The sequence below is a fragment of the Myotis brandtii genome, unplaced genomic scaffold (genome assembly GCF_000412655.1).
Source record: "Myotis brandtii unplaced genomic scaffold, ASM41265v1 scaffold63, whole genome shotgun sequence".
NCBI classification, from domain to species: domain Eukaryota; kingdom Metazoa; phylum Chordata; class Mammalia; order Chiroptera; family Vespertilionidae; genus Myotis; species Myotis brandtii.
The window spans coordinates 1,945,064-1,957,968 of record NW_005370411.1 but is presented as its reverse complement, the minus strand read 5'-3'; the positions used below and the strand labels follow the sequence as shown (position 1 = coordinate 1,957,968).

The 12,905-nt window shown below is 34.2% G+C and overlaps 2 protein-coding genes across 12 annotated transcripts in view; both read right to left on the bottom strand.

Moving 5' to 3' along the window:
• The window catches only part of IMPG2 (interphotoreceptor matrix proteoglycan 2), an 80,060-nt gene extending 75,284 nt beyond the window's left edge, over nt 1–4,776 (bottom strand). For 4 of the 5 annotated variants that reach the window (XM_014528300.1, XM_014528304.1, XM_014528301.1 and 1 more), the window contains exons 1-2: nt 4,443–4,776; nt 3,714–3,965 (exon numbers count right to left, since the gene is read on the bottom strand). In XM_014528300.1, coding sequence (XP_014383786.1) covers nt 3,714–3,965; nt 4,443–4,527 — 337 coding nt within the window. In that variant the 5' untranslated portion in view covers nt 4,528–4,776. The remainder of the gene's footprint in view (nt 1–3,713; nt 3,966–4,442) is intronic. The other variant, XM_014528303.1, reaches the window with a different exon arrangement.
• Nucleotides 4,777–9,066: 4,290 nt separating this feature from the next.
• SENP7 (SUMO1/sentrin specific peptidase 7) overlaps nt 9,067–12,905 on the bottom strand; it is a 164,592-nt gene continuing 160,753 nt past the window's right edge. For all 7 annotated transcript variants that reach the window (XM_014528306.1, XM_014528305.1, XM_005880182.2 and 4 more), the window contains one exon: nt 9,067–10,858. In XM_014528306.1, coding sequence (XP_014383792.1) covers nt 10,721–10,858 — 138 coding nt within the window. In that variant the 3' untranslated portion in view covers nt 9,067–10,720. The remainder of the gene's footprint in view (nt 10,859–12,905) is intronic.

Below are 12,905 nucleotides of genomic sequence, written 5' to 3'. Positions count from 1 at the left end.
GGGGTGCCTGGCCAGCCTGGGTGAGGGGCTGAGGGCCATTTTCAGGCTGGCGGGGGACTGAAGCTCCCAACCTCTCCTTTTTTTTCTTTTTTTTTATTCTGGGATTTATTTACCTTCTATGGCTGTCACTGGAGCTGAGAGCCGGCTTTAGCTCTGAGGCTGGGCTCCAGCTCTGAGACCTCATCTGCTGAAAGCAGGTATCTGGGTTTGTTTTGCTTCTATAATTGAAACACTGTTGCAGCTCCAGCTCTGAGGCCCGGCTGGCTGAAAGCAGGTTTCTAGGGTTTGTTTAGCTTCTATAATTGCAACATTGTTGCTTAGACTGCAGCTCAGAGGCCGGCAGGCGGGGAACCTTGGCTTCCTCCATCACTGGAGCAAGCAAGCCTCCTGTTCATTTCAGCTGCCTGGCTGCTGGCCACCATCTTGGTTGGCAGTTAATTTGCATATCGCCCTGATTAGCCTATGGGAAGCGTGTCGGAGGTACATTTAATTACCATGTTTGTCTATTATTAGATAGGATTATTACAGCATAGTGGGTTAGACAATCAGATACTTTACGAAGTGATTCCCCCCCTCCAATATTTCAAGTACTCCCTGGCAATATACATAGTTATTATAATTATATTGACTGTATTCTCTGTGCTGTACTTTACACCCCTGTGACTATTTTGTAACTACCCATTTGTACTTCTTAATCCCTTTACCTTTTTTCACCCAGGTCCCAACCTCCACCCCCTCTGCAACCATCAGTCTGTTCTCTGTACCTGAGTCTGTTTCTATTTTGTTTGTTTATTTTGTTCTTTAAATTCCACATATACATGAAAGCATATAGTGTTTGCCTCTATTTAACTTATTTCACTAAACATAATACCCTCTAGGTCCATCCATACTGTTGCAAATGGCAAAAAAGTGAAACTAGACCACCTTCTTACACCATACACAAGAATAAACTCAACATGGATTAAAGACTTAAATGTAAAACTCAAAACCATAAAGCTCCTAGAAGAAAATATAGGCAGTAAAATCTCAGATATGTCTTGTAACAATATTTTTTCTAACATATTTCCTCTGGCAAGGGAAATAAAAGAAAAAATAAGCAAATGGGACTACATCAAACTAATAAGTTTTTGCAAAGCAAAGGAAACCATCATCAACAAAATAAAAAGACAATCTACTGAATGGAAAAAGATATTCGCCAATGATACATCTGATAATGGGTTACTATCCAAAATTTACAATTTCTTCTTATGTGCCTAAGACACAGTCTATTTCCAATCTTTAAATAGTAATATAAAATTCCAATATAAAATGACAAAGTAGACAAAATAATAATTACACTTAGTAAAAGAAGCCAAACAAAAACAAGAGTACATAATGTGATTACATTTATGTAAAAAAGAATAGAATGCAAAATACTATATAATGATAGAAAGTAGATTAGTGGCTGCCTCAGTACTGAGGTAAATGGAAGTGGTAAGAGAGGGAAGGCACATAAGAAAATGTTTGGGGATGATTGATAAGTTCATTATCTTAATTGTAGTGATAATATCAAGGGTAAATATATTTGTCAAAACTAATCAAATTGTATACTTTAAATATGTGGTTTATAATCCATCAAAATATGTCTTAATAAAACTATATTTTAAAAGGTCCAACTACAAATATGATTTTTTTTTAAAGAGAGAAAGATACTATCAATTACATTCTACTCTAACCAACCTAAATATCTGTTTAATTCTACAAATCATTAGGTTAAATATAGTTGCTTCTTCCTTAAATGGAGATATTTTTCAAAACTGTTACACCAAGTAGCAATGATACCAAATACTCTATGAAGGAAAAATTGGGCAAATCGTTAGATTGAGTTAGCTTTGTGGAAAGAGCTAAGATCATTGGTTGGACATTAAATGGATCTCTCCAATTTCCAAACCCTTGGTTCTAAGGACATAATCCAATTGTCTCCTTCAAAATCTCTTCAAAATCAAGATCTAGGTTGAAATATTAATTTTTCCTAATTTTTAAAAATATAACAAATGAAATATATACTCAACACCATGACAGTAACAGTTATATCAACATTGTTGCAATCTTGATGTACTGTCCCAGCCGTTTTAGTGTTAGAAGGCGCCTTTCCAATAATCCCTTTCATAGCATCTGTATTTTAAAATTAGTTATTCTAGGAATGCTTTATTTTTCTTTTTGTTGGCTTCTTTATCAATAGTATCTTGTGAGTTTATAAACAAAAGAGTAAAGCAATTAAAAGGCATAATAACCACATTCCTTTGGTTATGATTGATCATTTCCTCTTTAATTTAACAAGCAGCTATCTAGATATTCTGGTCAACTTTAAAATAATATTTTTTTAAATGCAGGTAGTAGAAATTATATTTTCATAAATTATAAACTGTCACTCTCATTCATCTTCAGTTCCTTTATTGTCTTCCTACTCTCTGGAGTTTGCTATTTCTGGCATATGTCCTATACACAAAAGGCCAGGCCAAAGGATTTCCATTCAAAAAGTAAAAGAGAAGCTTATTGCTTAATAATGTTTGATAGGCCCAAATACAATCAAGAGATACAAATATTCTCCAAAAAAATAAAAGGTGCTAACACATTATGCCACTTTAACAAACAAAAAAACAAATATATAAATATATGTAATATCTGTTGTTGTTATTTTTTTAAACACGTGCTTTAGTGAGGGAGGACGGTGCTAACACATTATGCCACTTTAACAAACAAAAAAAACAAATATATAAATATATGTAATATCTGTTATTGTTATTTTTTTAAACACGTGCTTTTAGTGAGGGAGGATGAGGGGAAGGACAAAATGGAGGAAAATAAGGAGAAGATAAAGTAGCACCTCAGAGTGAAGCTTCATATAGCCCAGTGCCTAAAAAACAGTAAGTGCTAAATAAATATTTATTGACTATTTAAACATGAATGAGCAAGCCTGGTTTCAGCATCATTTCATCATCTTTCTCCACTTTAGTTTACTAGCATCACATCTATCTTATGGCTTTTTATTGGTTCTTGAGGGGCAAAAAGCAAAGTTTGGGAGTCCTCCAAATATCTAAGGAATATATTATGGTCAATTAAGCAATTTTGGTTAGTAAACAGAGGAAACAGAGAATGAGTTCACATAATAAAAAGGTATGAAATCAAGGATAATACTGTTTAGCTAAAAATAAAATAAAATCCTAGTTTTGTTGCAATAAGGTCTATTGTGAGAAGTGCCATCATTTTAGATGTCAAAGTTTTATGTGTACCAACCAGAGAATAACCAGCATGAGTCTATAGAATGTCTACACTATAAAATACTGAAATTGATATTTTATGTATATAAAGTAACTAATTAGTCAAATAGGTAAGTATAGCTTCATAAATATATTTTGTAGGTATATTTAGGCAAATTACTGTAATGAAGAAGTGAAAATTATAATTCATTTATTCCATAACAGGAACAGATATTTTTAAAGTGCTTAAAAAGAATTAAATCATTTCCTCTCGTTAAAAAATGTCAACTTTCCTCCAAAGGTGTATGAATACTATATCCTTAGCAAGTCCCTTTTCCATAGCTAGTAGAAAGATATTTGGCTCAGTCCCTATCTAAATGATCACAAATTGTGAATTATAATGAGACACAACAAATGTGATAAAACCATGTTTGAATGCCATTACAGAGCCCAAGGATTTGGATCTTGGCTTACCTCGGACTTGAAAATATTTCACATGGTTTGCCACAGCCTCTGTAACACTTTCATCAGGGCAGATTTTTACTCCATTAGGGAACAGAGTGGATCGCCTTCTTCTAAGCAACCAGTGTCTCTCAGCTTCTCTGTGGTCCCGGGGTCGTTTGTTTCCACTGGACAGGGAAGAGTCTGCGGATTCTGAGTCAGGAGGGAGAAGAGAAATTGCACTGGTGGGTTCTTGGGTTTCTTCTAAAGATAAGTAGGACTGTGCTACAGAGTGAAGGCATAAACAAGGCTTCTGGTGATAAATGAAGATACAGTACGAAAGGTAACAAAGAAAAACTGAAAGGTAACAACAAAAAAAACCATTTGTGCCACATAAGGATTTTTCAAGTCAATCTCAGATTATAGACATGGGTGCCTAAGGAGGAGAGGAGTGAAGTATTCAATCTTTTCTCCATTTAACTCTTACTCCTTCGTTTCCAGATTGTTGGTTATTGAAGTCAAGTATACATCCAATTTCAATACAAGAGGTAAAAGGAAGTAAGTTTTGAACCAGGAAATACTAACGAAGAGGAAAACCAAAATTATTGGAGAGCTCTTAAAACAGTGTAAATGAATCAATATCAAAGATTAATAGAATAGTATTTGATTCAATTTCTTATAGCAGTCACATCAAATATTATTTTTACAGAGAATACATTACAGATATAAAAAAGGATAAAAATAATGTCAATTTTAAAGTACCTGTTAATGATGAAAGGTTTTCTTCTATCAGGACAAATATCAAAATACCCAAAGAAATCTTCCCAGAATGAGGAAACATAATCATTTGGCCAAAACCAAAGAGATGAGGAAAGACCAAAATTCTTAACTGAGCACCCAAAGCCTTGAAGCTTCCAGTAACAAATTGTTACAGGAAAGATCTAACACTTAAAAATTTATGTTTGAGAATTGGCAAACATTCCAAAACCATTATAAATGAGCGTAAATAAAAACGGTGTCCTTTCAAAGTACCCCTCACTCTTCTCTCTTCAGCATGCTATGAAAGCAGGAGAGATAAGCTAATTAGAGCAGATGGGGAGAGACAATTTCTTTATTCTAATCTAGCCCTCTAAGCTCTTTACTAACACTCTCCTTGCCTTTAATAAGCAGTTTGTTTAAAAACGTTTCATGTATATTTCACTAAGTTTTACAATTTTTATGAGTCTATTAGTCGAATCTTATCAATTCAAATGTTCTCTGGGTTCTTCTAGAATCAACAATTTATAAGCATAAAATGTCCAAACTGACTATACCTGCTAATTCATAAGTACAGATCTACGTACAAAATTACTTTTCTTGGAGCTGTTTCTCTTTGTAATAAATCCACTGCCCTTACATTTCCTTCCTTGATAAAAAATTTGAAGATCTTTCACTATAACCACTTACTATGTCTTCTTATCTAGAAAATGGGATAGTAGTAGTAAACTACTGCTATGATAGAGCTAGTGTGAGGATTGAATTAGATAATATACAGAAAATGCTTAGAATAGTACCTGGTGCATACTGCACACACAATATAAAGGATACTATGTGATAATAACTTTATTGCTTAATTTGGTATGGCCCAGTGTGTTATCCCTCACCCCATAGGACCAGATAAAATTCTTTGTATTAAGACAGTTGTTTTTATCAAATAAACCTAGTAGAAAATAATTTCATTATAATCCTTGTGGAAGCTAGAATTTATTAGCATATAGCATTGAATTTATCTTACTAGTATGTGATATACCTCAGTTCTTTTTAAAAATAAAAATGTTTTCTAATGATCTAAAGCACATTTTTCTCTGAAGAATCCTAAACTAAGTGTGTTAAATTATCCTTTGTTTTATGCTTTAGGAAAAGCTCAAGTGTATTTTTTTTTAATATATTTTGATTTTTTTTTACAGAGAGGAAAGGAGAAGGATAGAGTTAGAAACATCGATGAGAGAGAAACATCGATCAGCTGCCTCCTGCACACCCCCCACTGGGGATATGCCCGCAACCAAGGTACATGCCCCTGTCCCGAATCGAACCTGGGACCCTTCAGTCCGCAGGCTGACGCTCTATCCACTGAGCCAAACAGGTCAGGGCTCAAGTGTATTTTTTAACACAAGCTCATACAAACCACATTTTCAGCCCTTAGTTAAGCTCACAAATCTCAATGACCATTAAATAAATACATGTGCACAGAAGCATTTGCAATATATTGATACGAATTTTATTTGCCAAACTGTTGCTGAGTAGGAGGAAAAAGCTGAACATTTTACTAGCTAAGTAAAATGAGAAAGTTCAAAGAAAAGTTTCATGTTGATAATTCAGACCAAGGAAGGCCCGGCCGGTGAGGCTCAGTGGAGAACTTCAAGGTAACAAAAGCTACTTGGAAATTCTTTTCGATGGCCTACTCCAACAAGCCAGGAGATCTTCTGAGACTCACAGTATTCTGGAAACATTTCTGTACTTAGAATGAGAAAAACCCTGGGCAACCCTGAGTTCAAATTCTGTTTTTACCACTTAATATTTGATTTTGGTGAACCTAAACTCCTTGAACTGATTTAATCTCCAAAGAAATTAGGTATGATAATCTCTGTCTATATCACAGGGTTTCTGGGAAAAAAATGGGAAATATGAAAATTCTTAAACTAATGTATACTATTTGTCTTTCATTACAAGTGTTCATAAAGTTTGAAGAGGTTTCAAATTTTGGAATTCTCTTTTGTTCAAACTGCAGAATGGAATAAATGTTCCCTAATTTAAATTATATCACAAGTATTTACTTAAGAACTCTAACAATGGTTATTATATTCTATAAAAAAATAGTTTGTAAGATTTCAAAAATCTGTACTTTAAAAAAATAGTATGAAAACTTCAGCTGGGTTCATTTGCTTCTAAATACATTTACCATTTTATCAATTCATTTAACTTCACATTTAGTGTACCTTTTAACTGCAGCATTCTTAGAGTTAACTGCATCTATGATACAAGGCAGTACATGATGACTACCATAAGGTGGTGCCAGGGGAACCCAGGAAAAAGATTAATTCCAACTAGAAAACTAAATGGGGTTTATTAGAGAAGATAACATTTCAGCCAGGCCTTGAACGGCCTGGTGCAGTGGCATTTCAGTGGGCAGAGGTGGAGAGGGTTAGTGGGAGGAGATGGGAGTTAGGGAAAAAACCTGGTCATGATCAATAAGGTAGAAAAATACACAATCTGTACAGAAAATAGGAAGGTATTTGCTAAAGCAGGAACAGGAGCCTCGGGAAAATAGGTTGGGAATGGAGGTTGAAAAGGTTGAGGTAGATTACGAAATACCTTGAAAGTCTTACCAAGAATTTTGGATTTTTTCCTATAGATGAGAAGATTATCTAATTTTAATTACTCAGAAAAAAATATTCCTTGAGTTTTCATTGAGATTTTTTAGGAAATATTTCAAAACCTCATCTGATGGTCCTTATGCTTCAAGAAATATACCCCAAATTATAAGTTGGTAAGAAATTAAACAAACATTGTGCTTAGAAATAACAAGTACCAGGTTCTTTCATCCATTCTTTAATTCCAAACGAGTTGACAATCATTTATTGACTCAGCAAAAGTTTCCAGGTGTTGACTATATGCTACTAACATACTAAATACAGCAAATGCAAAATGTTTGTCCTTTAGGAGCATGTAGTCTATAGGTGAAGACATGTATACAAACAATGAAATAAAACTGATGAGAAAAATATAAACAAGTCATTATGGGGGAACAAGAGAGGTAATGAATTATTCTGTTTGAGCAAATGTGGGGTGATGACATTTGAGCCAGATTTGGAAAAAAAATAAAGTTGACAAGAAGTAGTGAAAGGGTGTTCTAGAAAGAAGGACTGGCATGTGCAGGCCTGAGGTGTGGAGATGCAATGTTGCAACATCTATTCCAAACAACCACCTATGATCTTGGGTTCACACTCACAGGACAACAGTCCATAACCTAGCTCCTTTCGTTCGTATTTGATACACAGCCCAGAAAGCAATGCATCAAATAAAGCGTATCTTCAAGTGGAGTCTCCATAGGAGTCCTGACCCTCACTTCTCTAGGCCCCAGAAGGGATGTAAGAGAAGAGACCACCTTATGCAGACCACACCAGACCAGCATAAGGAAGCCTCATCCACACAGAACCATGTCTTTTAACAAACTTCCCAAACTTCCATGCCCAGTTACGATAGACTGCAGAGGGAAGCAGGGTTTTATACAATCTGGTCCAGCAGGCTTTCCAAGCATGCATGTCCACTCAGTTCTCCAGTCCAGACACAGTTAACTGTTAAAGGACTTTTTCACCATTTAAAAAAAATGTTGACTACAGCTGACAGTTCACATTTATTTAAGCTCAGTACATTTCCTAAGAAACAATATTGGAAAAAAGAAAACCCTAGGTAATTTCCTACGAATAAAAGGCTTAAGCTTGGTGTTAAGCCAAAAGTAATTACAGTATAAATTAACAATTTTATATGACTAAAAAGTAGGTCAGAGTGGAAAGATGAGGATAAAGATAGAAACCAGTTTAGAAAGGGCTCTGTATGATGAATCTAGACCTGTTTTCTCCCTAACAAAAAAGAAAAGCTGATTTAATCAATTCACTTTAATAAACTTTTTCTAAGGTGGTTGAATATCACTCTTTTTTAAAAGCTAACCTTTGCCTAGCTGGTGTGACTCAGCAGTTGAACGTCGACCCAGGAACAAAGAAGTCACTGGTTTGATTCGCAGTCAGGGCACATGCCCAAGTTGCAGGCTCGATCCCCAGTAGGGGGTGTGCAGGAGGCAGCTGATTGATGATGTTCCTCTCTCATTGATGTTTCTATCTATCCCCTCTCCCTTCCTCTCTCTCTAAAACGCAATAAAAACATATTTTTGCAAAGCTATCATTTTACTTTTAACCCCCAGAGTTGTGAATTAAAAATAGTAATATCTTCTTCAGGAAGGTTTTCCCTGTCCACTGACAACCCTCTTACCACCTCTCCCTCTCCCTAGCGCGCACACACACACACACACACACACACACACACACGGATGAACTCCCTCTTGTGCTCCCAAAGAAACTGTATGATTGCTTTTACCAGGGAATATTAAGACTGTTCATATGTCCACTTCTCCCATTATACTATAAAGAGTTCAGAAGATCTATCATTCATTTTATTGTAACTAGAAAATTGCCAAATGTTTCCTGAACTGACAATCAAATTAGCAATATGCTTGTTAAAACAGAAAGGAAAATTAATCTAAGCATCAGCCACATGATATGCACTGGCCACTGTACAACTCAAAATTTATTTCTAAGACGCACACATTTCTTTAAAAAATTATACCTCAATCTAATGAATTGTAAATATGTTTAATATAAAATGTTGATATTCTCAAACCATTCCCAAATGAATTTAGGAAAATGAATTTTAAACAATCTTCAAAACATGATAAAAGACAGTGGTATCTTTGAAAAACACACAAACAAAAATATTAAGAAGTCACAAGAAAATGTATTATATATTTACTCTACCAAAATTTGATGTATGAAACAATTAATAGTCACCTAAAAAAGTCCCCTCCTACACACACATAAATTGGGAATGAAACATGTAATTATAAGATTCTTTATAGGAAACTTCCAAAAGACAAATATCTTTAACAATATAAAGATGGTGGCAAGATTAACAAAAGCTTAAAAACACTGAGGCTTAACTGACAATATCAATTCACATGATTCTGAAATAAAATGTTCCTACTTTTAGCTTTATCTGAAATTTCCTTTGCTTCACTGCTTTATATACAGTTACAATGTAAATCCAAGAGATGCTTAAAACAGAAGATTAAAATATTCTTTAAAAAAACATTTTCCTTATCTGAGAAAATACACTATAATTGTCCCCTCAAAATATTCTTGATAACATTAGAGGGCTGTGAAGTATTTCTATAATACCACCCTCAGCTCATGAATTTGTAACTGTTACCTAAACATTGAATTAAAAAAAGTAAGCTCCATGGGAATTACAGGTCTCTAAAAAGACCAATTTAAAAATATAAAAGCAATGATAGCAATCTGGCTTTACAGATGGATACTGGGTAACAGAGCTATAAAATTATATATTTAGTTCTAACAATAAATAAGACTTTGAGGGCATTTTTTAATTAAAATTATAAGGACACCAATTTTATCTTGTATACTTACATAAATTGTGTACATATATTCTGGAGTAATGTAGCAGTCAGTATATAGCTATACTTCAAATTGAGTTACATATATAATTTTTAAAACATTTTTTTGTTACAAATTTCACCCTGAATGAACAAACTAAATTCTCAGTTACCCACATATGAAATAAAGAAAAAAAAGGAAAAAAAAATTACAGCAGAGTAATGGTTCCATTTAGCAGATGAGAAAAATAAGCTGCGCCTTGAAAGACTGAATTTTTATCATCTTGCTAACATTATGTCTTCTTTTACACTATACAGAAGGGATGCCATAAATGGCACTTTCTGAAGCCTTGATACTAAATTCGTTAAAAAAAAAATACACAGTATTCATACTGCATGCTTGAGCTGCAAAGAATAGAATTACAATATCATGTGACTTGTCAAAAAATTTGACAAGCACTGGGGCTGTTAGCAGGGAGGACCTAGCTCCCCTCAACTCCCGTTATGTGGAAGTACAGATCACATAGTTTTATTATCTACAAAAACATTCCCACATTACATATGCTATTGCATAATCCAAGCATATTAAATCAGAAAAATATCAAATATTTATGAAATTTCCATTTCTATCTAATAAGTTTATGTATCTCACTCCCATTTCCTCTTCATCTATAAGATCCCAACAATCTAATAATACACCTTATATATTTTAAATAAAGGCCAATGACTTATAAAACTACTACAAGTTATTTTCTTCTCTGTGAGCTGGCTAACACAAATGCTGGTAAGCAGCTTTCCTGTAATCATGTAGAACATCTGTCATCTTTGTACAGATTAACTAGCTACTGCTGCCCTTCTGCTGCTGCAAATGAAGTTTCAAAATGAGCTCGCGAATGTCCTCCCGTTTGGTCTTTATTACATGACGAGGAAACCATTTCTCCAAATGAATTGGAAGTTCAAAATTAACAATAGGATCCTAGAGAAAAGAAAGAATGCAATCATTTTAGTGGTGTAATTCAAATTTGTTTGAATTTCATTTTTACAAGAAATGAGAAATTGCCAACTTTAAACAATAACTTTACTAAGATATCATTCACATACCATAAAATTCACCTAAGATATGCATTTGAATGGTTTTCAGTATATTCACAAAATTGTGCAACCATCACCACCATCATTTTAGAACATTTTCATTAAATTGCTAACTTTAGAACATCAAAAATAAATCCTGTTTGTTCTGTTACAATGGTGTTTAGCTGATTAGTGCAAAACAGATTAGTAAATAGAGAATGATACAGCTCAATGCAGAAGTCAGGTTGATTTGAACACAATTTTTTCCAAAATGCTAATATTTTGAAATTATTAAAACAAAGAGAAAGTCTTAGCAGTAAATGAAGAATCTCAGATTTAAAAAAACAAAAAACACATCAAATCCTGAAGAAGTGCCTTCTTTTAGTGCAAAAACAAGTCAATTTATTGGCTTCAAGAACTGCTGTATTTTCCATTATGTTAAGCTTAATAAGGAAGTTGCAAGTTATTAAAAAAATAACTGCTGAAGAAGGCTACCTCTAGATCATGTTTATAAATGTGATGAAATCTTACAACCTATATTAGAAGCATATTCTACTGACTGAGGCTATTAAAGTAGAATTATGTAACAAACTCAAAATATGTTATGTAATAAGGCACTTAGAATATTCTAAAAATAAAACCAAATCTCTTTGGAAAGAGTATTAGAAGAATAGAATTGGCTCCCTTTAATGAACTTCCAATGTGAAAAAAAATAACATATTTCAGTGACTTCCATAACATGTACCATATTCTGCTATATGTTATCATTCCTCTCCAATTATACCAAAAGTTGTAACTGCACCTTATAATCCTTACTTTGAAAGTACTGTAACGTTTAAAGGATTTTCCAAGCAAGTATAAATAACCTGCTCAATATACCAACAACACTGGTAATGACTGAAGTAATAAGCTGACAGTTCAAAAAGCAAAGAGTGATCCCTCGCTATTTAAAATTTCTCCTTTAATATTGCTGCAGTTTCAATGGAGTCTCTGGTGAGCTAGAAAATAACACCCACGCTTGTCACTGTACTTATCTAGTTCATGGTTTTCTGAACTACTTGAATACATGAATCTAGTTCTGAACATTTTTCTTCAAATTTCTATCTGCCTTACTACCCTCTGCCTGCACCCCACCCCCCACCAGTAATCATTCTGGAACTCCAGTTATATGTAAATTAGACTTTTTGACTGTATCATACTTATCTCTTATGCTCCGTTCTTTACATTCCTTTTCTTCTCTAAGCAAATTGGATACTTTCTAATGTCTTTTTTTTTGGAAGTTCACTAATCCTATCTTCTGCTATATCCAGTCTGCTACTAAACCTATCCAATAAGTTCTAAATTTCAGATATATCATTATACATTTTCAACTCTAGAAGGTTCACTTGACTTTTTTAGATTTCATCTCTTCATTCATTTTGACTTTTCTCTAACATATTAATCAAATCATTTCTAAGTTCTTATCTGCTAACTCCCATATATGAATTATCTGTGGTTCCATTTCTTTTTTCTTTCTTTCTTTCTTTCTTTCTTTCTTGATTACCTATAACATTTTCTGCTTCTTTGCTTGCCCAGTAGTTTCTGATTGTATACAGGTAACTGTGAATAAGAAATCCTATCTAATAAAAGAGAAACATGGTAATTAGCCATACCTCTGCTACCCTTCCCATTGGCTAATCAGCATATCCTTATGCAAATTAACTGCCAGCCAAGATGGCGGCCGGCAGCCAGGCAGCTGACGCGAACAGGGAGGCTTGCTTGCTCCAGTGACGGAGGAAACCAGGTTCCCCGCCTACTGCTGCCGGCCTCTGAGCTTGCAGTTTGAAACATTGTAACAAATATAGAAGCTAAACAAAACCCCAGAAACCTGCTTTAGTCAGCCGGGCTTCAGCCAGCAGGATCGCAACATTGTTTCAAATACAGAAGGTAAACAAAGGCCAGAAACCTGCTTT